At 36.8% G+C, this 26,203-nt stretch overlaps 1 protein-coding gene across 8 annotated transcripts in view; it reads left to right on the plus strand.

Annotated features, from left to right (window-relative positions):
- Nucleotides 1–26,203, plus strand: part of LOC120531052 (protein kinase C zeta type) — a 677,641-nt gene that overhangs the window by 359,840 nt on the left and 291,598 nt on the right. For all 8 annotated transcript variants that reach the window (XM_039756040.1, XM_039756039.1, XM_039756044.1 and 5 more), the window contains one exon: nucleotides 12,886–12,983. In XM_039756040.1, coding sequence (XP_039611974.1) covers nucleotides 12,886–12,983 — 98 coding nt within the window. The remainder of the gene's footprint in view (nucleotides 1–12,885; nucleotides 12,984–26,203) is intronic.

Genomic DNA, 26,203 nt, shown 5'->3' on the forward strand with positions numbered 1-26,203 from the left:
AGTCCAGTGGCAATGGTGAAAGTCACAGAAAAATAATTTAAAGATATTTTGTATGTATTACAAGCACGTTAGAACCTGAAGCCGATGGTTAATGCCGAGCGGTTTCATTTTCATAAACGGGATCTACAGAAAAATTAGTCAATCGGGGACAATATTGCTAAGCTTAAGGTGGTTAGTTTGGTGAGGGCTTATTTGACATGCTAAGAGACAGGAGGAGTGGTGGCTCTGAGGCTAGGGACCTGCACTGGCAATCAGAAGGTTGCCGGTTCGAATCCTGTAAATGCCAAAAGGGACTTTGCTCTGTTGGGCCCTTGAACAAGGCCCTTAACCTGCAATTGCTGAGTGCTTTGAGTAGTGAGAAAAGTGCTATATAAATGCAAAGAATTATTATTAAAGAATTATTGATTTGTGTGCAGAAATTACTCCTCACAGAAAGAGAATTAACATTACATTGTTCATTGGAAATAGTGATTTCAATGGGAATGGCAGCAAAAGACACCCTGGAACTGAAGGGAATAGTGCAGCATCAATAAAATTGTAGCAAAGCATGCTAAGAAAATGTAGTCATTTTAGATATGGAATAATAAAAAACTGCATATTGGTTTAAAGATATAGTGTAATAACAAAGGGCCCATCCAGAAAATGTGTAGAATGAAAGAATAAAGGAAAGTCACATAAAATGGGTAATAAAGGCAAAATGGTACGCAATATTAATGAAACCAACTCCAGTTAATCAGAAACTGAACATTTGTCTTTTCTGGAGCTCCATTCTATTAAATGCACTGACTGAAAAATTTGAGTGACACTCAGAGTTGAAGGAGTGACAATAAAAATGGAGTCACACTGGATCAGCTCTGTCAATTATTTCAGAAAAAGACTATAAAGAAAAATCCCCAAATTTGAAACTGAAATGCACTTCAATAATACTAAAAGCATACACTGGTGAAAGGATTGACAGTTGTGTATAAAAGCCGGAGACATCTGCTGGATTTTATATGTGCTACCAAGAAGGGGGTGTTCCGTTATTTGGACATGATTGCCTAAAAAGTATCCAGCTTAACTGGCAGACCTTTAAAGACATGCAGGTCACCTCAGGACCAAGCACATGTCATATGCAAGAAAAAACTGAATTCAGTATTGGCTCACAATGCACGTGTGTTCCAGGAAGGAATAGTGACTCTTACCTACACCTTAAGGTTGCGGCAGAGTTTCAGCATTTAGAAGGACAGGGTGTTCTCTCCAAAGTCGATTGGCCTGAGTGGGCAATAGCCATTGTGCCAGTGATCAAGAAAAATGGTCCTGTACTTATCTGTGGTGACTTTAAAGTGACAATAAACACTGAACTGCATGTCGACCAATATCTTTTACTATGCATACAGGATATGTTTCCCTTGCTGGTGGCGAGTAGTTTTCAAAGATAAATTTGTCCCAAGTGTATTTACAGGTGGAACTCGAGGAATCCTTTAAAAAGTACCTCACACTTAATACTTACAAGGGTCTCTTCGGTTATAACAGACTGGTTTTTTGAGTTACGTCTGCTCCTGCCATGTGGCAGAGGGCAATGGATCAGGTGCCACAGGACATCCCTGGTACTCAGTGTTACTTAAATGGCATAATTGTGACTATGATAATAGTACACATCTAGCAAACCTTGAGGCAGCCCTTACTAGACTGGCAGAATCTGGACTGAGAGATAATAAAAGTAAATGCAAATTCTTTAAAGACTCCTTAAAGTACTTTGGACATATTGATAAGAATCGCCTCCATAAATCTCCGAAAAAGACTGATGATGTCTGGAAGGCACCTCAACCTGAAAATGTGACCCATTTAAATTCGTTCCTGGTGGTTTTTTTTTTTTTTTTTTTTTTAAATAGCAAACAAATACATGGCCAAAAAAACACATTACAAATAGAAGCTGGGTCGCAGAAAATGTTATGTATATGTGAGAATTTAAGACTGAATATAAAGAATATTTTATGTTGCCAAAAAATTGTATAAAAATGTGATGTGCCCACACCTTGGTATTAATGCACACATTTACACTGGAACTTGATATATGTATCTTCAGTAAGTAAAGTAATGGAAGTTTGATAATTGTTGCATCTTTATTAATTCAGTTGTTTACTTTTTGTTTTAAGTGTAAAAACATAACACTGGTCAAGTGTTGTCCTTAAATCAAAATGTATTTACCAGGCTGCTTTAGTTTCTTGTTTATGATTTCTAAGATAAAAAAAAAAGTAGCATATAAAAATCTAATTTTTGTGTGGAATATTCATTTAAGCTTTGACATTGCATCCCTCTCTCTACCTGTCATATATTAAAATATTATAGACTAAGCAACTTCTAAATGTTGACAATAAATACTAGTTTTTCTATGGTTTCCTCATTACAGCTCAGTGGGGCTGAAACAATAATTTATGCCCATGGGTCTCCTGCCCTCTATATTTGCCCCTGATAATTTGAATTGAAGATCTGTACTCTCCCCACCATTCATTGTTTAAGAGTCCTGTGTCAAATTAACTACACATTAGTATGGGAAATGTTTGATTCTTGGTTTCCATTTGCGCTGACCTTTCTAGTATTAGTATTAAATAGTATTTAATAAAAAACCCAGGAGCCTCATGTATAAATAGTGCGTACGCACAAAAATGTTGTTTACTCTCGTTTCCACGCTCACATCGTGATGTTTTCGGCTCGGTTTTGCAAACTGTCAGCACACAGCATCAAACCAGTGCTACTGTTCCTGTGTGGTTTCACTTTATTTTTTTTTTTATTCACATCCCTGACGCAGCATTATCAAATACACTGAAATTACCAGCATATTGTTTATAAATTTAAGACATCTGATTGTAATCAACCTGTAATAATATAATGGTCCATGGAATGGCCAAGCTATTCCAAATACCACAGCTGTTTCAGCATTTTTTCTCTCCGTGCACCACTCAGAGAATTTTACCTCACTGTATTTGAGTGTGGTTTCAAAGCTTTACAGCAGGTGGTCGGAAAGAGAATTATCAGGATACAGCATGTAGCACATGCTGCTTCGGCCAAGTGCACAGTCTATTTGAACATCTCCCTGCTGGCAAACGGTTCATAGCCTTTCCTGCACAAACCTCAAGGTTCAAAAACAGTTTCACCCCAAGAAATACAAACGCACTTAATCAGTCCATCAGATGCTTCCGGCAAAACTGTATGTACTTAGAATTACAATCGCCTCACTGTAAATTTGCACTACAGTTGTGATATCTGCACTATATGTACATATGCATTCATATTATGTAATTTGTTTTTTATTGTATTATTATTATTATCATTTTATAGTAAAATAAGTTTATGGAGGATTTGCATATTTCATCTTATTGTACCATACAATGAAAATAAAGGACTTCCATTCATTTCAATAGCAGAGAGTGCATATATATATATATATATATATATATATATATATATATATATAGATGATGATGATGACTGGCTTCTAAGTTGATTTAGATTTCCAAGCATTATCTTCTTGAAGTTATTGATCTCATTTTTAAAATGAAATTCAATAAAGAATGTATATTAAATTATACAGATAACAGCTGTAGTGACGAGCTGGCGCCTCGTTCAGGGATTGTTACTGCCTGGATGGATAGATGGATGGAATAATTAAACATGTACTATGAAGATATTTCAATATTCCTTAAATGTTTTGAAGAACCAGTGTTCTAATTTTACAGATGGCTTGGCATTAAAATACAGAGCTGATTATGTGGTGATTGGTTACTTGGAGAAAGAGAAGGAAGGACAGGAATTGAGGGTTAGTACTTTTGAAAGAGTACTGGAATAAATTATTTCATTAAAGGTCACACACAGGTCAGCAAGCATCTTGCAGGAGGCAGGAACAGTTTGCCCCCTTGTTTAATACATGCTTTCATCATGAGAATAATTAAGTTTACATCTTAGTATTTAAATTGTTCAGATAGCAGTAATATCATGAATGTAATGTGTCCTGTAGGAGAAAGAGAAAGCCTGTTTAAGAAGCACAAAGTGATTCACAAACATAGAGCTCATAAAACACATAGAATACAAAGCATTTAATGTGCTACTTTAGTTTTTAAGGATTTGAGAAACTCTAGTAAATTAAATTATTAAGATTAAGTTTATGACGTTCTACTTTAATGACAAAATAAACTACGTGATTAAAATGGAAATTTCAAGATTAAAGTTGACATTTCCAGCTTTTTTTTTCCCCACTGTGTCCCTATTTATTTTTCTTTTCTTTTTTCTGACACTGTGGTAATTCTGAACTTGAACTTTCGATCAACTTCATTTTGTTGTTTATACAACTGCTTAAAACAACAAATAGTATGTTTTTCATTGCCTCCATTTGGCATTCACTGAAATTCTTTTTTTCCTGTGCTTTTTCCATTGTCTTTTCACAGAATGCTGAACTTAAGGGAATATTTATATTGATTTCAATATTCAAAGAGGGGAAATTCTAGGTGGAGTCTGAGATGGGCGGCAGGCGCTTGCACGAGAATTGCATTTCACACTGACCGGGATTTATGTAGTGGAAGTGCGTGGAAGTTGGCTTACACATAGTTTTGTGCATCTGAATTTTTTGTGTGTACGCACATTTCAACTTTTGTCCATACGTCATGTTTTTATGTGAATTCTATGCACTGCATATACATGAGGCTCCAGGAATTTTGTGTATTCTGAAAATTAAACTGGATATTGGACATTTGGATTGTGTGATACATGTTACTTGAGAATTTTTTTTATTGGTCTTTTTCTTCACATTCTTTGGCATTGTCCAGAATTGGTCAATGCTGGGTTCCATTCAGTTTGAGTCTTTGCTATGTACTTTCTTCAATCAAAGATAAGATTACATTTTTTTTGCCCCCCCCCCAAAAAACTACTATTAATTCAGATATTCCTAAAGTACATTCTAATTCAATAATTGCTAAGCACACCCTAATTCAACTAAATATTTTTCATTGATTTATGTCTCATAAATTTTTTTTAAAATGTACCCAATGCAGATCCAACTTGTGAGCAATGACATCAGGTACCTGCTTTGCCTGCCCACAGGTTTTAGAAATTCCCTACACTTGTATAGCCTTGGATTTAAAATCACTCCTCTAATGGCTTAAGAGCGATATTTATGGTAATACCAGATAGAACAAAAGCTATGAAAAGTCCTGTAATATCCTTTACCACATTACCTGCGTAAAGACTTATTTTGCTTATCAGAAAAACTTCAAATCCATCTTCCATAATTCAGTGGAAATATGTTGTTCTATATCAGGGGTGCCCAATGCGTCGATCGCAAAGGGAGTGCACGTTGATCACGTTGCATTCAAAGAAAAATAATTTAAAACGTTGGTCTATCATATATCCTCCCTATGGCGTTTGCCACTTGATTGAAATAAAGGGTGGCCAGTCTGAGATCTCTCAAACACACTGGTCATCCCGTACACACGATCAAACTCTGGCTGTGATCTAGTTAGCCTTTCAATTTTATATCGACTAAAGAAGGGATTTAAAAAAAAATGTTTGAGGAGGGTATGGGCTGAATGTCACAATCGAAGTGCTTTTGTCTGACGTCCGAGGTTCGATCTCTGATGAGGAGTGCAGTGAAGTGTGCATACCTGATGAGCCCAAAATAGGGCAAAACACGTGTAGCGTACTGTTTGCATTATTTGACAGTTAACTATGTAACATTCTATCATCTCCTTCTTGCAACTGAGAGGGCACCCGTGGCGGATGTTTGCCAACTTGCAGACCAACCACATGCGTTACCTCGTAGGTAACCACCCATACAATCAGATTGTGATTCAGACTTCGAATGCAATGTATGTGTGTGAGTGTGTGTGTATATATATATATATACACAGTAATCCCTCCTCGATCGCGGGGGTTGCGTTCCAGACCCCCGCGATAGGTGAAAATCCGCGAAGTAGAAACCATATGTTTGTATGGTTATTTTTATATATTTTAAGCCCTTATAAACTCTCCCACACTGTTAACATTATTAGAGCCCTCTAGACATGAAATAACACCCTTTAGTCAAACGTTTAAACTGTGCTTCATTACAAGACAGAGATGGCAGTTCTTTCTCACAATTAAAAGAATGCAAACATATCTTATCTTCAAAGGAGCACCGTGAAGAGCAGATAATGTCAGAGAGAGCGCTCGCTAAGAAAAGCAAACAATCAATAAATCAATACGTGCTTTTAAGTATATAGAAGCACCGCGATAAAGCGGCATTTTGTAGAGGAGCGTCCTATCTTCTAGGCAAACAGCCACTGTGTAAATAGCCCCCTCTGCTCACACCCTCTCCGTCAGGCAGAGAGAGTGAGAGAGATACAGAGAAGCAAACAAAACAAGCAGGGCGCGGGAAGCATATCTTATAGCATTGAGGAGTTTTAGTTAATATGTTATACATGCTCTGATTGGGTAGCTTCTAAGCCATCCGCCAATAGCGTCCCTTGTATGAAATCAACTGGGCAATCAAACTGAGGAAGCATGTAACCTAAATTAAAAGACCCATTGTCCGCAGAAAGCGAACCAGCGAAAAATCCGTGATATATATTTAGATATGCTTACATTTAAAATCCGCGATGGAGTGAAACCGCGAAAGTCAAAGCGATATAGCGAGGATTACTGTATATATATATATATATATATATATATATATAGATATATATATATATATATATATAGATATATATAGCATTTTTAATGTAGGTAGATCATTTCAACCTGGTCATTTTAAAAGTAGCTCGCAAGCCAAAAAAAGTGTGGGCATTCCTGTTCTATATTATTTCAGAATGGAGGAAAAAGTAATTTACAAGGATCTTATTAAAATCTTTTTTACAACTTGCTGACACATGAATATTGATTTAATGATGTCATCAACAGCATAAAAGGTTTTAGTGTTGAGACTGAAGCATTCATGATTGGCTAGTATACAAATTTACTTAGGCAGTTAATTTCATCTTGTAGAAGAATACTATAAACATTTGTGAAAGGTGCTATATCAGCACCAACCCGAGACAGACTGACACCGGAGGCACATGTAAAATAAAAAGCAAAGATTTATTTTCTTTCCCCATGTCCCACAGGCACTACACAGTCCCGCACTAAGCACACTAAATAAACCCAAACAAAATACTCTTCCTCCACTCGTCCCAGGCAGCTTTGTCTGGCACCTTGAGTGTTGGCTGCAGGCTCCTTTTATAGCCCAACCAGGTGTGGCTGCATCACAGCCCAGATGGGCTTGTTAAGTCCTTGCAGCACCCTCTGGCGGTGGCCATGGAACCCAACAAGGATGAGCTCCAAAGTCCCATGCCTGTGGCCCTTATGCAACCCAGGGGGGCTGCCACCAAGCGTTCTGGGGGAAGTAGCGGGGATCCCATGGCTGCTCCCCCAGCACTAGTGTCAAAGGGATGTCCCAGCCAGGCAAGGGTCTTGGCTGTCCGCCACATATTATAAAAGAAAACATCCCAATCAGCTCGCTGTAAACATTTGTAATTTTTCAGCTGGCTCAGATTTTCTCACTGGTTTAGCTGATTTAAGATTTTCCGTATAAATGGGTCACACCTGTAGCATTACATGGCCAGAGCGATCTGGCATTGTGCAAGGTGGAGCCCAATATACTGTATGTCCTATATAGTGCAGTTATCGAAAGTCTTCCCAGATGTGTGCAAGTCTTCCTTCTTCTGGTAGAGCATTTAACTGTAAGTGTTTAATTGTGGAAAACTAGACAATCCGCTTCCTATATACGAAGTTGCCTATCACTATAATCAGGGAGTTCAGATGACTGTACATTAAATTTGTGATATAATCTTCCAAGCACTGCTGTGCTTCATTTATGTTCACCTCAGATGGGATGTAAACCCTGATGAGAATTGTTGAAGAAAATTGTCTAGGTGAAAACAATGACCTACAGTTAATAGCAAACAATTCCTCATTGCTGGAGCAGTACTTCAACAATAATTTCATTAATATAGCAACAGACACCACAACTGATTTTTACTTGTTTCAAAAATGTTCATCTCTAAGGTAGGCACAATGTAGTTGTGATGCTGTGTTGGGAACTAATGCATTTAGCCATGCTTCCACAAAGCAATACGCAATAAGTGAAAAATAATCCTTGCTTGCTGTGTTCTCATTAATTTTTTTTTTTTTTGCCTTATATAATCTTTTTCTGATTAATAGGTTTTCACCATTTTGGAACCCAGATTTGCAAGTTTCATTTAAATGTGCATGCTTTCTTTTTTAATTTCTTTTTTTTGTATCCTACCACTGTTTTCGAATTTCAGTGGGTATCTAATGGGTCAGTAGGAAGCATTGTGTTGTTGCTACTGACTGATTCACAGGAGGTACCACAAATCACATCACAAGTTCTTTGTTAAAGATTATGCGTTACCTGTGACATGAGTTACCTGTGAACACTTGTTAGGTAAGTGCTTTAAGTTCAAGACTAAGAATCAAATTGTGGAAAACTGAACCAGAAAATATGAAGTTTTTGGCTCTTGATTATATTACTGTGCCCTAAATACCCCTAGCTAATATTGTTTGACCACAATAAAGCACTGTATATTTTTTATTGCAATACGTAGTCTATTTAGAAGGCTTTTTGTTCAGCTATCTAGAAAACCATGTACAGCTCCTGGTTTGCTAATAAAAACATCTAGTATTTGCTCACCCTCATTTTGTCAACAGTATCTTTGAAGAAGACCGCTGAAAATTAAAAATCAGATGAAGAGCATCTGTGCTCCAGTCCAGTTGAGCCACTTGAAACACTTGCATCTAGCATAACACTTACTCCTTGGTTAGTATGACTTTTCCTTTCTGCAGAATATAGCTGACATGACAAGGAATATTTGCTGTTGCTTCAGCTCGATAATTGGCTTGTCTGGATTTTCTCTATATGCACAAAGGTGATTTAGCAGTAAGACAAGTGTCACATCTGAGGGATAAGGACATTGCAAAATATGTGACAGATGAATATGGCCCTTTCCTAGCAGGGACAGGGTTGGGGGAGCAGATATATACAGGGCATTGCCTCTCCTGGTGCACTAGATGGTGTAGCAGCACCTCAGATCCCCGCAGAGCTCCCTGTTGGGTTCTGTGGCAGTGGCAGTGGCCAGGGAGAGCTGCAGAGCCTTACTTTGGGCGCTCTCTCACCACTCCTGGGAGTAATTCCACACCTCCCTAACCAGGCACCTGGAGCACTCCCAGGTGCAGGTTAAATGGACCTGCATGCCTTTATTCCGGGTGCCTGAGTCAGGAGGAGTGAGGCATTAATTGTGTTTATTGTGCTTTGGACTGTGCACTGTGCTGGGCCGGTGGGAAACCAAGAAAGGAAAGTGTTCCCCACTAAAAATCAAAGACTTGTGTGTGCTGGACTTGTGCCTCTGTCTGTTGTGTTGGGGTCTTGGGGAGCTGATGCATCCAACAGTTGTGCCACTTGATTGCATCGTGACATTGCACCCTGATTTTAAATAATCAGAAACTATTGCCTAAATATAAAGATTCTGGAGAGGAGAATAAATTGGTTGATTTAATTATTTATTTTAGGATGTTCTTTTTATTTTCCCACTCCTATTCAAATCACATTTTTTGGTTTCATGAACAGGTTCTTGATTTTTCAGGCCACCTTTCCTACTACATGAACAAGTCGTGCTGTACATTTGAAATATGCTTTTTCATCATAATGCCAGATGCAGGTCCACACAAATTGCCTGTTTGTATGGTGTTTACTTTCTTGGACCTATCTTTCCCTGTCTCATGCTTGATGATTCCTAGTCAATCCCCTGGTGCAATGCATATAGCCTACATGTCACATCCCTACATCCTACATCTACAATCTACAGTATATCCATTTAAGACTTTGCTGATTTGTTACTGAAGTTATTGTTAATATGTGTAAACTCATAAACAAATCTATATTATAAAACTGAGTTGTATTTTACAGTCAATTTTCTCAGTGTTTGGGTTTTCTTCTAAGTTTAGCTTTCTTGTGATTTTGATTGCTTTCTTCCAGATGCATGAATAAGTAAAAATAAGCATAGATAAAGACAAAAATTCTGACATGAGCTTCAGTAGGTTTTGTGCCTTAGGCACCAAGTTACCCAAACTATTCTATAACATTTCTGAAAATGAAATAGGTCATTGCGATAGCAATTGACAGGAAGAATTCATAATTAATTACAGAATTACGATATTTGAGGCTTCCTCTCTTTCTTTTGCACAATGTGGCTCAAAAACTAATCGGCACATTGTCATCTCATAACAGGCTTAAGTTCTGTGTTTGGTATTTTTCCATCCAGCTGTTTCAACTCTAGACCATCCTCAAGAAACTGTGACACACCAATACAAACCCATCGTTGAGATATTGATGTTTTTGGTATCAGGGGACCCTAAAACTCTGAGATCTGTTGAAAACTGGAGATTTATGACAAATCTAAAGTTTTTGTTCCTGCCCCATGGACGATAGGTCGGGGAGGGTGCAAAGCAAAAAATGTGATGCACTTCTGAGTTCTCAGCATTACTAAGTGATGGAATTAAATGGAAAATACTGAACAAGTGACCAGGTGTTTGCTAAATTTATTATTAACTTAATTACCAATTGTACTTTAACAAATACATTAAATAGCACTGGGTTACATGCTTTCTAAAAGGACATTTTTAATTTTAAAGCATTCTGTTTTGGCTTGTTCATGTTGTATATCACTTTTAAATATGCAGTAAATAAACTGCTCAAAAAATTAAAGGAACACTTTGAAAACACATTAAATCTCAATTGGAAAATATCATGCTGAATATCTATACTGATATGGACTGGTTAATGTGTTAGGGACAAAAGGATGCCACATTGTTTGATGGAAATGAAAATTATGAACCTACAGAGTGCTGAATTCAAAAGACACCCACTCCAAAAATCAAAGTGAAATGATTGAATGATGCAGCAGGCTAGTCCATTTTGCCAAAATTTCATTGCAGCGACTCAAAATCATACTCAGTAGTTGGTATGGCCCACACATGCTTGTATGAATGCCTGACAACGTCCGGGCATGCTCCTAATAAGACGACGGATGGTGTCCTGGGGGATCTCCTTCCAGACCTGGACCAGGGCATCAATGAGCTCCTGGACAGTCTGAGGTGCAGTCTGGCATCATCGGATGGACTGAAACATAATGTCCCAGAGGTGTTCAATTGGATTTAGGTCAAAAGGGTGTGGGGGCCAGTCAATGGTACCAGTTCCTTCATCCTCCAGGAACTGCCTGCATACTCTTGCCACATGAGGCTGGGCTTTGTCGTGCACCAGGAGAAATACAGGACCCACTGAACCAGCATACGGGTCTGACAATGGGTCCAAAGATTTCATCTCGATACCTAATGGCAGTCAAGGTGCCTAGCTTGTAGAGGTCTGTGTGTCCCTCCATGGATATGCCTCCCCAGACCATCACTGACCCACCACCAAGCCACGCTGAATGATGTTACAGGCAGCATAACGTTCTCCATGGCTTCTCGAGACCCTTTCACATCTGTCGCATGTGCTCAGGGTGAACCTGCTTTCATCTGTGAAAAGCACAGGATGCCAGTGGTGGAGCTGCCAATTCTGGTATTGTATGGCAAATGCCAATTGAGCTCTACGGTGCCTGGCAGTGAGCACAGGGCCCACTTGAGGATGTTTGGACCTTGGGGCCCCGCTCATGAATCATGTTTCTGATTGTTTGGTCAGAGACATTCACATCAGTGGCCTCCTAGCCTCCAGCTCTCTTAGAGTATCTTTGTGTCTCCTGGAATCTCCTTCATGCCCTTGAGATTGTGCTGGGAGACACAGCAAACCTTCTGGCAATGGCATGTATTGATATGCCATCCTGGAGAAGCTGGACTATCTGTGCAACTTCTGTAGCGTCAAGGTATTGCCTCATGCTACCAATAACGACACTGACTGTTGCCAAATGCAACATTAGTAAAAAAAACAGTCAGAACAGATGAGGAGGGAAAAATGTCAGTGGCCTCCACCTGTTAAACCATTCCTGTTTTGGGAGTCATCCCATTGTTGCTCCTCTAGTGCACCCTGTTGTTAATTTCATATACTTCAAAGCAGCTGAAACTAATTAACAGCCCCTCTGCAACTTAACCAACCAGATCAATATCCCAGAAGTTTCATTGACTTGATGCTATAATCTGATTAAAAAGTGTTCCTTTAATGTTTTGAGCAGTATAGATAAAATGAGAATGTGATATTTGTAGCTATTAGGTACATTGTATGAAAAAAAAACAATTCTGAGTTTAAAAAAAAAACAAGGGACTCGGAAGAGCAGAGTTGTATGTCATAATGCGTGGAACAGAAGTTGGTAACTTATTTCATTTGTCTCTAGTTCTCTGTGCGAAGCCTTCTAAAGCTTGTGCAAAAATTACCCTTACAAGTGTAGATCTTCATCTCTGTGTTCTTATTGAAGATCTAATTTCATAATAACAGGAGAAAAAAACGATTAAAACATAATGTTAATCCGCTTATTCATTTTTAAACAGTTATGTCACACCTTACTTATAAACTCCTTCAGTTGTTCCTCACAGAATATGCCTTGTCACCACTTAACTATACTTTCTCTACTCTTTCTTTGTCTTTTTTGTAATGTGGAGACAAAAATATCTCCTCTCAATTCATTATCAATTCAGTTGATGCATCAGATGAAATGAAATGATGAGCTATTTTATTCTGAGTTGCCTGTCCGTAGTAAAAACATTTTAATGAAAAAGGACAGTTTTCTCTTAGATGTAAAGATTTCATTAATTATTTACATTAGTATATGTTGAAGTTTCTTTTATTTTGTTCTCAATTTTCTAAGGCAGTATATCATGGTCTTTCTCTCTTAGGATATTGACTGGGTCCAGACAGAGAAGCATGTGTTTGAACAAGCTTCCAATAATCCGTTCTTGGTTGGGCTTCACTCCTGCTTTCAAACTGAGAGTCGGTAAGATGTGTGTAAGGTCTCTTTACCATAGTTTCAGATCCATGTGTAATTGACTGTGTGTGTACTACTCGAGTTTTAGGAGTGTAGAGTACAGTATTGATATGGAAGAGTTTGTTCACTACTGAGTTCTGAATTAATCTTCACTGATTATTTGAATTATGAATTATCATTTTGTTGATGTACTGCACATGCATCCAAATGTGTCACCTGAACTCTAAAACTAAGAGGTATGTTTTTACCTATTTGTTTTATATCCATATTGGTATAAAATAAATAATGTTTTGCTTTTACAAATATTAGTTTTAGAGTAAATAAATTGGTGACACGCAGACCAACTTGCCATCTTGATAAATCGGAGGATAAAATTTGAAGGTACAATGATACCAGTAATATGAATGAAAATTCAGTTGCTACAATGGCACCTAAACATTTCAAAGGAAGTCATAAATACACAAGAATGATATGTGCAGAAACATTTCAATCCTATACATGACTACTTTGAAAGCCAATAATGACTATTTTTTGTAACTACTGTATTAGCAAAGCAATACAGAATGTATGAGGACTTTGTAAATGCATATAGTCTTAGAAATGTAAAACTCTGATTGGGGAACATGTTCACAGACAGATTTGTGATTATTACAAGACACATTGCAGCAAGATGACACATTTCATTAATAGGAAAATCAGGGTTTACATAAAACCACATGGATTTGCAAAAAAATAAATTGTTTAAAATCCGCCTTGTTTTTGTAGATATAAATCTATATTATGGTAATAAAGCAAAATTTTATCATTAGAGAATATGCTGAAAGACAATAAATAAAACCCAATGATTTGTGAGCATAAATTAAATGTTTAATGAATTGTTGTTGCTTATTTCTTTATATATTTTTAAAAATTCTTTCTTTATGTGACATTGCAAGCAACAGGAATTATGCCCAAAACATTCTTTAGTAAAGAGACTTAAATCTTTGGCCATCAAAGGCCTCATTTGCAGCATGTCCTTCAGATACGGAGTTCCAACGATGAATTCAGAACTTCTTAAAACAGTCAACACACAGTACACACTAAAGGTCTCAACTTTGGCAGATAGAAATAATGAATTTTATATTTCATATTGCATTTAATGTCACTGAAATAATAAATTATGTAAGGTACGTAAAAGTCAACCAAAAACATTTTTTCTGGCACATTTACTTTATTCTCACACACAATTTTGTTATTATTGTTGTCACATTTCACAGTGCATTTATTTATGTGCAAATTTATTTTGTCTGAAGTATTTCTTCATAAACTAAAGCCAAATGCAATTGACCATAAAAGTGATGTGCTTTGCTTAATTAAAGCAAACTGGAAATTTTAAAGCGAAACCAAGCAGGTATCTTGCAATTACTTAGATGTCTTTGAAATACATTGTACCTTTACTGAGATTTAGGGCAAGTCAAACTAACATTTAGAGATATCTCAAAACGGATTTTAAGATATGTGGAAATGCATTTTAGATATCTCAGACTGAATTACAGTTATTTGAAAATGCATTGATTTTCAAGGTTTCTGAGTTGTATTTTATGATATCTCAGATAGATTTCAAGATATCTTGAAATGATACTCTGTACATTTTGAGACATCTTGAAATAAGTTCCTGTGCTTATTGAGATGTCTGAAATACATTTCAAGATATCTTAAAATACATCCGCAGGCATTTTAAGATATCTGAAATACATTTTTGGATATCTTAAAATAACTTTCTGCACATTTCAAGATACATCAAATATCTTGAAATCACCTCCTGTAGTATTTCTTATTCTTTCAATGAAACTTCCTGTCTATTTTAAGATATCTCAAAAACATTTCAAGATATTTTAAGATATCTGAAATTCATTTTGAGATCTCTCTAAATGTTAGTTTGGCTTGCCATAGAGATTTCGTCTTAAAATTAACACATTTGCAAGTCAGTACAACAGCTGTCACAGCACATAGTCAAAACATTGAAACAAAATAACATATTTGTTACTGTGTCTCTAGTACTAGGGTGTTGTACCGTGTTAGCCATTATGAATGTAGAGAAAAGCCAAGCAAGATGACACCTTTTTATTGGATAACTAAAAAGATTACAATATGCAAGCTTTCGAGGCAACTCGGTGAAGAAGGGGCCTGAGTTGCCTCGAAAGTTTGCATATTGTAATCTTTTTAGTTAGCCAATGAAAGGTGTCATTTTGCTTGGCTTTTCTTTATTGTGTCTCAAAATTTCTATGAAAAGAACAATGCATAAACCCTTCACATTGGTCTAAGTACATTAAATAAGGTTCTTGGATATCTCACTGGCATGTGACCTCCTTAAAAAGCTTTCTGCTGGATTTGGGCAATGTAAAAATAGTTTTCTTAGTCCGAGATAATAAAGATTGCAAGTTCACTTATGTTAATATGACAGATACCTTGCTACTTTCTTGGGAAGTAAGGAGGTGTGATACAGCTGGCTGTATCTGGACAATAATACCAGTGAAGGCAGCAGGATATGTTGCAAGCATTCTTGGGACAAAACATACTATGTGTCATCTTGTATATGATAAGTTATGCATCTTAGAAAATAATATACTAAAGAGATCAAGATAAATTTAGTCGAAGCTAATAGTATAATTCAGTTTAACCTATTATTGCATGTCTATTTACAAGAACAGAGCATTTCAAAACATTTCACATTTATGACCTAATTAATGTACAATAAAGTATAAACACCATGCAGTGTTAACAGGAAACATTCAAAATAAAGAAGGGAATGGGTGATTACAATTAAGTGATTTTCCAACAAGGATGATTGTTGTCAAGATATTTAATGGTAAAGCCTGCTTTGTTAGAGTGGAAAATTTAAACTTGATAATGATGATTAGAACTAGATTAATTTCAATGGTAATACCAAGAGTTTGTGTAAATTCAGCCAAGCTCAGTTCAAGTTCTTCTCACTAAAACTAGTCAACATTGTCTTGCTGTTTACAGAATTAACACTAAAAATTCAGTTTTTGATATGTTTAGGGTCACATTCTTTTTCCCCCATCCATGGTTTTGGGGGTTCTGTTTTGTCCAGTTTGAAACAAATTCAGGATAGTATCACACCAGCCAAAACCTATAACTAAAGTTGCTAGGGTTTTTACATCTTTTATCTAGATTACTCAACTCTGTTTTGCACAGTATAGTACGTTTTGGCAGACATGACTTGGTGAAGATTCTGGTAACCCACAATAAGTCACAGTTGAAAGGACATAAATATAAGCAATTTGAAATTAATTCTTAGTTCACATCTTGCCATTTTCATAGTCAAAGCAATGGAAAAACTACAATTACAAAAACTCATAAAATATGGCATGGTGAAGTGATCAGCATTGTTGCCTCATAGTTACAACACTTCTGGCTTCACACTCCAGACAAAGCACTGTTTCAGTGCAATTTACAAGTTTTCTCATAGGCTCTGGTAATTCTAGTGTTAAGTCTTGAATGTTCTCCAAAGCTGATGAGACAGAAAAGATTCAAATAGCACTAAAATTCCACTTGCATATAACATACTTATTTGTTATATGCACATGATATTTGCATGTATTTGATTTACTTAGCTGCTTCCTTACAGCATATATTTTAAGAGTGTAAAAGAATATTATCAAGAAGAGCACATAAAATTAACTGAGCAACATATAAACCACAAGGAAAAAAATAAATGAATATCTAAACATTAAAGTATAACTCTTGTTTTAATAAATCTCCAAATACAGGCGAGTAATGTGATAAACATTTTATGATCTGATTTTTGGAATCAATAATTCATTTAATTAATAATTGCAAATATATTGAATCTACCTGCAAGATGGTAAATAAAAATTAACATCAAAGGTATGTTAAATCACTGATTTTGCTGCCTTCTCCTGCATACCAATTCACATTAAAATTGTGCATAGTTTGAAATATGGTTTCAGTAATGTTCTGTACCATCTGTAGCACAGTGTGGATCAATCATGGAGTAGTTATCATACCAGACAATAATCAAATTGATTTGTACTCTCATATAGGAATTATACCCTGGAAAAAAACATATCTGAAAAGAGAGCTGCTATCTGATCAGTTCATGCTCTGAATATGCATCCCGAAATATATTCTGATTGATTGATTCTAATTGACCAAGGGTGTGTTTCCCAAAAGCATTGTAACACTAAAAGAATTGTAAGCTCTGTTGTAGGATTGATTATTAATTTAAGAATGTTTCTCAAAACCCATTGCAAGTAATGTTGCATGTTAAATACTTTGTAAGCCTTCATTAATTTCTTGCTTCGTTAAACAGGCTTCCTCTGGCACTGACTGTAGCCATGGACAGCAATTGTCACACATAATACATTACATTCAAATTATGACAGCTCTCAGAAAATTTAGAGTGCTAAGATTTATGTTGAGATTATATCATTTGTATGATGAAATGCATTTAAGCATGTATTGAATTACATTTTATAGATAATGTAAATGAATTTAACTTAAGTGATTTATACACATAATAATTATAAATTTACAAGGTGATGACATTACTCTGTTCTTAAAATGCTTTGAGTAAGCACTGTTGCAGTTGGTTATATGGAAAAGTGGGAATAAAGAAAAAGGCAGCACAGTAGCTGGAGTTAATATATTTAGACAGAGAGTATGGTTGTAATAAAGAAAGTCAATCCAGATTAACATCTGTTGAGTCTTTGACCTCCACCACATAAATCCGGCACTTGCACATTATTAAAATCAATGAAATCATTGGGCTGAAGTTGGTACCCTTTTGTATATCCAGCCTCTTCGATCATTGTTGCATCTGCTGTAAAGGTTCTTAGCCATGAACAAGGGATTGATTGCAGTCACTAAAGGTTTCTTACACTTTTTATACTTTAACTGTTGTTTGCTGGTGTCCCCTTCGTGCTTATCTGTAAACATTTGATAATAAACTTGAGGCTGGGGTCAAAGAACAGTACAATACAACACACCAGAAAACTTGTGGAGTGGTAGAATGCAGGCTATAGGCATACCTACTGCATAAAAAATGTGTCACTGCTGTCTTTGCAAATAGTAATGCGTTTTACTTTGCATTACACATCCTGAAGTTATTCCATATATACTTTAGAAACAATCATAATACATAATTTCTTTTTCTTAACCCACTTATGCAGGACAATGTTATGTGGGGACTTTTGTCTATCCCAGCAAACATTGGGCTCAAGGCAAGAACAACATCTGAACTGGACACCAGTCAATCTCAAAGTGTAGATACATAAACACACACACAATAGGGCTAATATAACACTACTTCACCTAACTTTCATGTCTTTGGACTATAAAAGGCAACTGGAGCACTGGGAGGAAACTCGGGCACAAAGAACATTCAAATTCCATGCACACCTGTTTGGCTGGCTGAATGATTAAAAATAATGAATAAAATGTTTTGAGTTCATCTTTGTAGGAAGCAAGAAATAGATCTGCTATTCCATAATTGCCAAAGGTTACCTTATTGTCATAGTATAATTTAAGCCAATGCTGACCCTTTCATTCGTTAATAGTTTAACATAGGTCTGTATTATTTTATATACACAATTATTTCAAGGTTTAAATTCTTTACTAAATGTATTTAGCATGGTATAATCTTCTCTCATTATTTCCATGTTTTTTTAATATCAATAAGTCCAGATGTCTCCCTTTGCAAGTGTTAACAGGCCTTGAGTAATAACAGGTATAAATAATATGATTAGTTAATGTAGGGAGAGGGAATCAACTTTTAACATATGCATCATCAAAGTTTTATAAAGCCTTTCCCTAACCAGTGGCAGTTTTGCTTGAAAAATCTGTTCTCAATCAGACATGCATTGCGCAGAGGGACTTTACCTCAAATCTGTAATCTCCTCTCCACCCAGCTTCCTGTTCACTTCCTTCATGCCAGAACTCGACTCATGCAAGGGTAGTTTTCTTGGTTATTTATGGTTAATTTTTGTAATAAATTAAGGATTTTTCAAATGTTCATTTTTTTTCCCTGTGCTTAAAACTCATTAAAAAAAAGTGTTTACAGTGAGCGGTTCATAAGGCTGTAGCATGAACTCTTGCAATGTTAGTTTTTTCTGTTCAAGGTTTTTCACAGAGTTTCATAAGGCTGTAGCATAAAGTCTTGCAAAGTTAGTTTTCTCTGTTCAAGGTTTTCTCAGTGTTATTCAATGTTTTTACATTTAGTTTACTATTACACTGTGCATTCTATGGTATAATTAACTATTTTTGTGCTTAAAAATCTTTAAAAAACATATATTTACATATAGTTTGTACGGCCTCGAACGGATTAATTGTATTACATACAAAGCTATGAGGTAAATTACTTCGGGTCAAGACCAAATCGGGTTGCAACCAGAGTTTTGGAACAAATTATGGTTGTGACCCAAAGTTCCACTGTATGTGTGTGTTTATATATCCATCCATCCATCCATTTTCTAACCCGCTGAATCTGAATACAGGGTCACGGGGGTCTGCTGGAGCCAATAATATATATATATATATACAGTCATGTGAAAACATTAGGACACCCTTTGAAAGCATGTGGTTTTGTAACATTTTTAATAAATGGTTATTTCATCTCCGTTTCAACAATACAGAGAGATTAAAGTAATCCAACTAAACAAAGAAAACTGAGGAAAAGTCTTTTCAAGATCTTCTGTAAATGTCATTCTACAAAAATGCCTATTCTAACTGAGGAAAAAGATAGGACACCCTCACATGTATTCCCTCTTAAATTGGCTCAGATCTCACACAGGTATATCACACCAGGTGCACATAATTAGTAGATCGTTACTCTGCATGTTGAATGAGGCTTGCCCTATTTAAACCTCAGACATTTAGTTTGGTGTGCTCCTGACTGTTGAAGTGAGAGTGAGCACCATGGTGAGAACAAAAGAGCTGTCAGAGGACTTCAGAAAAAAGAATGTAGCAGCCTATGAGTCTGGGAAGGGATTTAAAAAGATCTCAAAAGATTTTGAAATCAGCCATTCCACCGTCCGGAAGATAGTCTACAAGTGGAGGGCTTTCAAAACAACTGCCAACATGCCCAGGACTGGTCGCCCCAGCAAGTTCACCCCAAAAGCAGACCGCAAGATGCTAAAAGAGGTCTCCAAAAACCCTAAAGTGTCATCTCGAGAACTACAGCAGGCTCTGGCTACTGTTGATGTAGGAGTACATGCCTCTACAATCAGAAAGAGACTGTACAAGTTTAACTTGCATGGGAGGTGTGCAAGGAGAAAACCTTTGCTTTCCAAGAGAAACATCGAGGCCAGACTGACATTTGCCAGAGATAAAGTTGACAAAGACCAGGACTTCTGGAATAATGTTCTTTGGACAGATGAGTCCAAAATTGAATTATTTGGACACAACAGCAGAGGACATGTTTGGCGTAAACCAAACACAGCATTCCAAGAAAAGAACCTCATACCAACTGTGAAGCATGGAGGTGGAAGTGTCATGGTTTGGGGCTGCTTTGCTGCAGCAGGACCTGGTCAGCTCACCATCATAGAATCCACGATGAATTCTACTGTGTATCAGAAGGTGCTTGAAGAACATGTGAGACCATCAGTTAGAAAATTAAAGCTGAAGCGGAACTGGACCATGCAACATGACAATGACCCAAAACATACTAGTAAATCAACCAAAGATTGGCTGAAAAAGAAGAAATGGAGAGTCCTGGAATGGCCAAGTCAAAGTCCAGATTTGAATCCCATTGAGATGCTGTGGGGTGACTTGAAAAGGGCTGTACGTGCAAGAAACCCCTCAAACATCTCACAGCTGAAAAAGTTCTGCATTGAGTAGTGGGGTAAAATTTCCTCAGACCGATGTCGAAGACTGGTAGATGGCTACAAGAACCGTCTCACTGCAGTTATTTCAGCCAAAGGAGGTAACACTCGCTATTAGGGGCAAGGGTGTCCTATCTTTTTCCTCAGTTAGAATAGGCATTTTTGTAGAATGACATTTACAGAAGATCTTGAAAAGACTTTTCCTCAGTTTTCTTTGTTTAGTTGGATTACTTTAATCTCTCTGTATTGTTGAAACGGAGGTGAAATAACCATTTATTAAAAATGTTACAAAAAACCACATGCTTTCAAAGGGTGTCCTAATGTTTTCACATGACTGTATATATATATACTATTGTGGAAGCCAGCCCTGGACACAGACAGAAAGACAACTGAATGTCCAAAAAGCACGTTTATTTTACAATGTCCACACAATACGAGGTGCCCCTGCACCACACACCCTCTTCCAGGGGCCTCCAATGGTTCTGCACGACCTCCACTACTCTCCACCAAGCTATGTCCTCTTCCTCCTGACTCCAGCCGTCGACTAGAGGGAGGTGGCCCCTTTTATTCTCACCTGGACGTTCTCCAAGTTGTCTCTGATTGACTTCCTGCGGCACTTCCTGTTGTGGCGGAAGTGCCGCATGAGCACCCAGAAGTCCTCCGGGTGTCCCCGGTATTCCTTCCGTCAGCACCTCCGAGTATGGCGGAAATGCTGACGTCTGAGGTCGCACAATCGTCCGGGCACCCCTGACGGTCGCCACTGGCCCTTATAGGTTTGAGCTTCTATGCTCGAACCCCGTGGCCCCCATACCAGGCGGGGCAGCTACCCTCTCGTGGTCCTGGGAAGGCGCAGCCCCTCTCCTGGACCGTCCAGGCATGGCACATGGGCATAACCCCCAGCCGACCACCACAATATATATATATATATATATATATATATATACACACACACACACACACACACACACACACACAGGTAAAATTCCGTTACAACGAACTCCCAGGGACCTAAAAAATATTTTGTTGTAATGAAAATTTAGTTGTAATGAAATTCTGTATTTGTTACTATAGTGCTTTCTTTAACTTGCACCCAGGCATTTGCAATAATTTCAATAGCTTCTTTCGCGTTAATTTTAATCTTCTCCTGCCTACAAGTTAGGCAGATGAAAATTTTTCTCCGCATTTTCTTACAATAATATACTTTCAGGGTACGAATGATGCCCAAATCCAATGGCTGAAGCACTGCTGTGCAATTGGATGGGAGAAATTCAACTAAATGTGGAAACATGTTGTGGGCAGCACAATTATCAATCAGGAGCCGAATCATTCTTTTCTTCTTCATATTGTGAGGTTTCTGAACTCTTTTGAGACACTTAACCAGATTTCTATAGACTCACGTCATATGGGGTAACTGTCGGGACCATAACAATACTTTGTTGTAATATAAATTTCGTTGTAAAGATATTTGTTGTAACGGAATTTAACCTGTGTATGTGTGTGTGTATATATATATATATATATATATATATATACACTAATAAAAGGCAAAGCCCTCACTGACTGACTGACTCATCACTAATTTTCCAACTTCCCGTGTAGGTAGAAGGCTGAAATTTGGCAAGCTCATTCCTTTCAGCTTACTTACAAAAGTTGGGCAGGTTTCATTTAGAAATTCTACACGTAATGGTCATAACTGGAACCTATTTTTTTGTCCATATACTATAACTAGCAAAATACTCGCGCTTCGCAGCGGAGAAGTAGTGTGTTAAAGAAGTAATGAAAAGAAAAGGAAACATTTTGAAAATAACGTAACATGATTGTCAGTGTAATTGTTCTATCACTGTTGTGAGTGATGAGTGTTGCTGACATATATATATATATATATATATATATATATATACACACACACATAAACATATATATATATATACATTACCATACATATATACATATACATATATACAGGTATATACATATATATATATATATATATATATATATATATATATATATATATATATATATATACACATACATATACATCCACATATATATATATATATATATATCTATATATATATATATATATATCTATACTAATAAAAGGCAAAGCCCTCACTCACTCACTCACTCACTGACTCATCACTAATTCTCCAACTTCCCGTGTGGGTGGAAGGCTGAAATTTGGCAGGTTCATTCCTTACAGCTTCCTTACAAAAGTTGGGCAGGTTTTATATCGAAATTCTACGTGTAATGGTCATAACTGGAAGCAGTTCTCTCCATTTACTGTAATGGAGATGAGCTTCAACGCCGTGGGGGGAGTTTCGTGTGACATCATCACCCTCCCACGTAATCACGCAGTACATAGAAAACCAGGAAGACCTAAAAAGCGCTGAAGAAAACATGCATTATATAATTGAGAAGGCAGCGAAACAATAAGAAGCGGCGAGTGACATATACAACCATATTCATGACTTCTGCTACTTAGGAAACAATTCACGATGTAAACCTACACTTTAAATTAAGTTCATAGACAGGCTGCCGCTGGCGTTTGTAATTTAGTGCCTGCCCATATAAGGCCGTCCGTCAGCGGCAATCCAATAGCAAACTCCCACTAAATATTCACGGGTTAAGGACTGTGCTTATGCAGAGGAAGATGAGATGGTCAGGGTGGTGTTTGGTACAAACTCAGCGAAACTGCGAGAGAAAGTTTTAAGTGCCAGGACTAAGGTAACATTAAATACAGCCATGGACATAGCAGATGGCACCAGCACAGCTGGGAAACTTCGATGCATGTACACCGAGCGGCTCACGTGAACTGACGCAGTGCACAGATAAAAAGCAACAGTTCCAAAGAGCGCTGAACAAAAACCGAATTACACAATTGAAAAGGCAGCAAAAAATATGAAGCGTTTGATACATACAAGCATATTCATAAATCCAAAACAAAGCACACGTTGGAAAAAGTCAATGTCCCGCTAAAGGAAGACAGTGTAAAAAACCCGTGCATGCAGTGTGTCAGGTCTCAGATAAAGAAGAAGACGAGCTGTTTATTGATGCAGTAAGAAACGAATCGATGAATGAAACCTGTCATCTTTACAACGATTGACAAACACGGAATGTAACTTGAACACAACACATCCTACAAATACGAACCTGATTGAAAGAAATAATGATAATCAAATCCTTGATGACAGCAACACTCAGTAACACTCACAAAACAAATACTGTATATTGACAGTCATGTTACGTTATTTTTAAAATGTTCCCTTTTCTTTTCATAGCTTTTTAACACACTACTTCTCGCTGCGATACGCGGTATATATATATATATATATATATATATATATATATATATATATATATATATATATATATATATAACCCGATCTACATACTCGAATAATGGATACTTTATTCGCCATCAATGATTGTTTTGGTAAAGCCATACTCAGTGTATTCATTAGATGAGCGGTAAAAAGTAAGAGCGAGGAAGGATGACTTATTGAGGCATGCAGGCTGTAGTGCGCGTCAACTCTATCTGAATTGCGCGATCACATTTGAAAAAATATATCAAGTTCTATTTAGTCCATATGTGTCAAACTCAAGGGGCGGGCCACATCCGCCCGGCGTGTAATTATATCCGCCCGAGATCATTTTATATACTGTATTATTGTTATTAAAGCCGGGTATATGAAGCGCTGGTAACACAATAAACTACAGATCCCATAATGCAGCGCTTCAGCTGCCTTGCCGAACACTTACCGAGTTAATCAAGTTATTGCGAAGCTAGCTCACACGATGCTGAAGAGAAAAGTTGATTCTGAAAATAGAGCCTTTAAAAACCGATGGGAGGCTGAGTATATGTTTACTAAACCCGTGTGTCTCATTTGTGGAGCTAATGTGGCTGTAATTACAGAATTTAATCTAAGACGGCACTATGAGACAAAACATCAGGTTAACCTGAATGCAATGCAGAAGATACAGAAAGCAGCATAATTAAATAAGAATCTGACACTTCAGCGGACGTTTTAACCCGTGCACAATCACAAAGTGATTTCAAGTGAAGCTGCTTTTATGGGAGACACAAATGCACCAGTGCACCTTGCCTCACTTTCCCTGTTGCCAAGTAATGTTAAACCAAGTCGTCACTACGGTGTTCCCAAATCGCACTTTGCTGATAAACTGAGCGCACTGAGTTTGCACGGCGCTTTGGTGACTTTGAAGAACAAAAAAAGTCCGTCTACATGCGGCTCGAACCTTATGCATGTTTGGTAGCACATATCTGTGTGAGAAGCGACTAACAAAACAGCACACAGGAGTCGCCTCACTGATGAGCACCTGCAATCCATCCTGAGAATCTCCACAACACAGAACCTCACACCAAACATAAACGAACCTGTGGCCAAAAAAAGATGCCAGGCGTCCAGCTCTAAAATGACATATGAGCAAAGAAAACTGAATGATTTGATTTGTTATTGCTGAAAAGAACACATTTCATTTATATTTCTAGGTTTTGTTATGCAGCATGTTCATATTTGAATTTGTATCATTTTGACAGGATATATTTTTATGGAGAGCAAAATCTTTTGGGATATTTAAAATCTAAGTTTATTTTTTATATAAAATTACATAAGAGTAAAGAAATGTGAATGTTTGTTCTTTTAACGTTTACTTTATTTCTAACTTGTATAATTTAGACAGGATAAATTTTTATGGAGAGCAAAATATTATAAGTTGTTTAAGGTTTGAGTTGATTTATTCACGAATAATATTCCTGTCTGTTTTTACCATTCCTACCAAAGATATTTCTGTCGACTAAATAAAAATTCCTTCTATTTAAAATTTAAATAGAACTTGAACAAATCTGATAGTTCATAATATCCACGCAGACTTGCACGTAAGAGCGGAGTTATCCGTTTTAACAAGCAGCGTATTGCACTGATCTGAAATAGCTGTGTGTGTATATATGTAGATATGTATGTATATGTATATATGTTTATATATGTGTGTGTGTATGTATATATATATATATATATGTATTTGTGTGTGTATGTATTTATGTGTGTGTGTATATGTATGTGTATATATGTAGATATATATATGTATATATATATGTGTATATGTATAGATATGTATATATATATGTGTTTATGTGTGTGTGTAAATATATATATATATATATATATATATGACAACAACACTCATCACTCACAACAGTGACAAAACAATTACATTGACAATCATGTTACGTTATTTTCAAAATGTTTCCTTTTCTTTTCATTGCTTCTTTAACACACTACTTCTCCGCTGCTGGTGGTATTTTAGTATATATATATATATATATATATATATATATATGTAGATATGTATATGCATATATGT

The sequence above is a fragment of the Polypterus senegalus genome, chromosome 6 (genome assembly GCF_016835505.1).
Source record: "Polypterus senegalus isolate Bchr_013 chromosome 6, ASM1683550v1, whole genome shotgun sequence".
Classification (NCBI taxonomy): Eukaryota; Metazoa; Chordata; class Cladistia; order Polypteriformes; family Polypteridae; genus Polypterus; species Polypterus senegalus.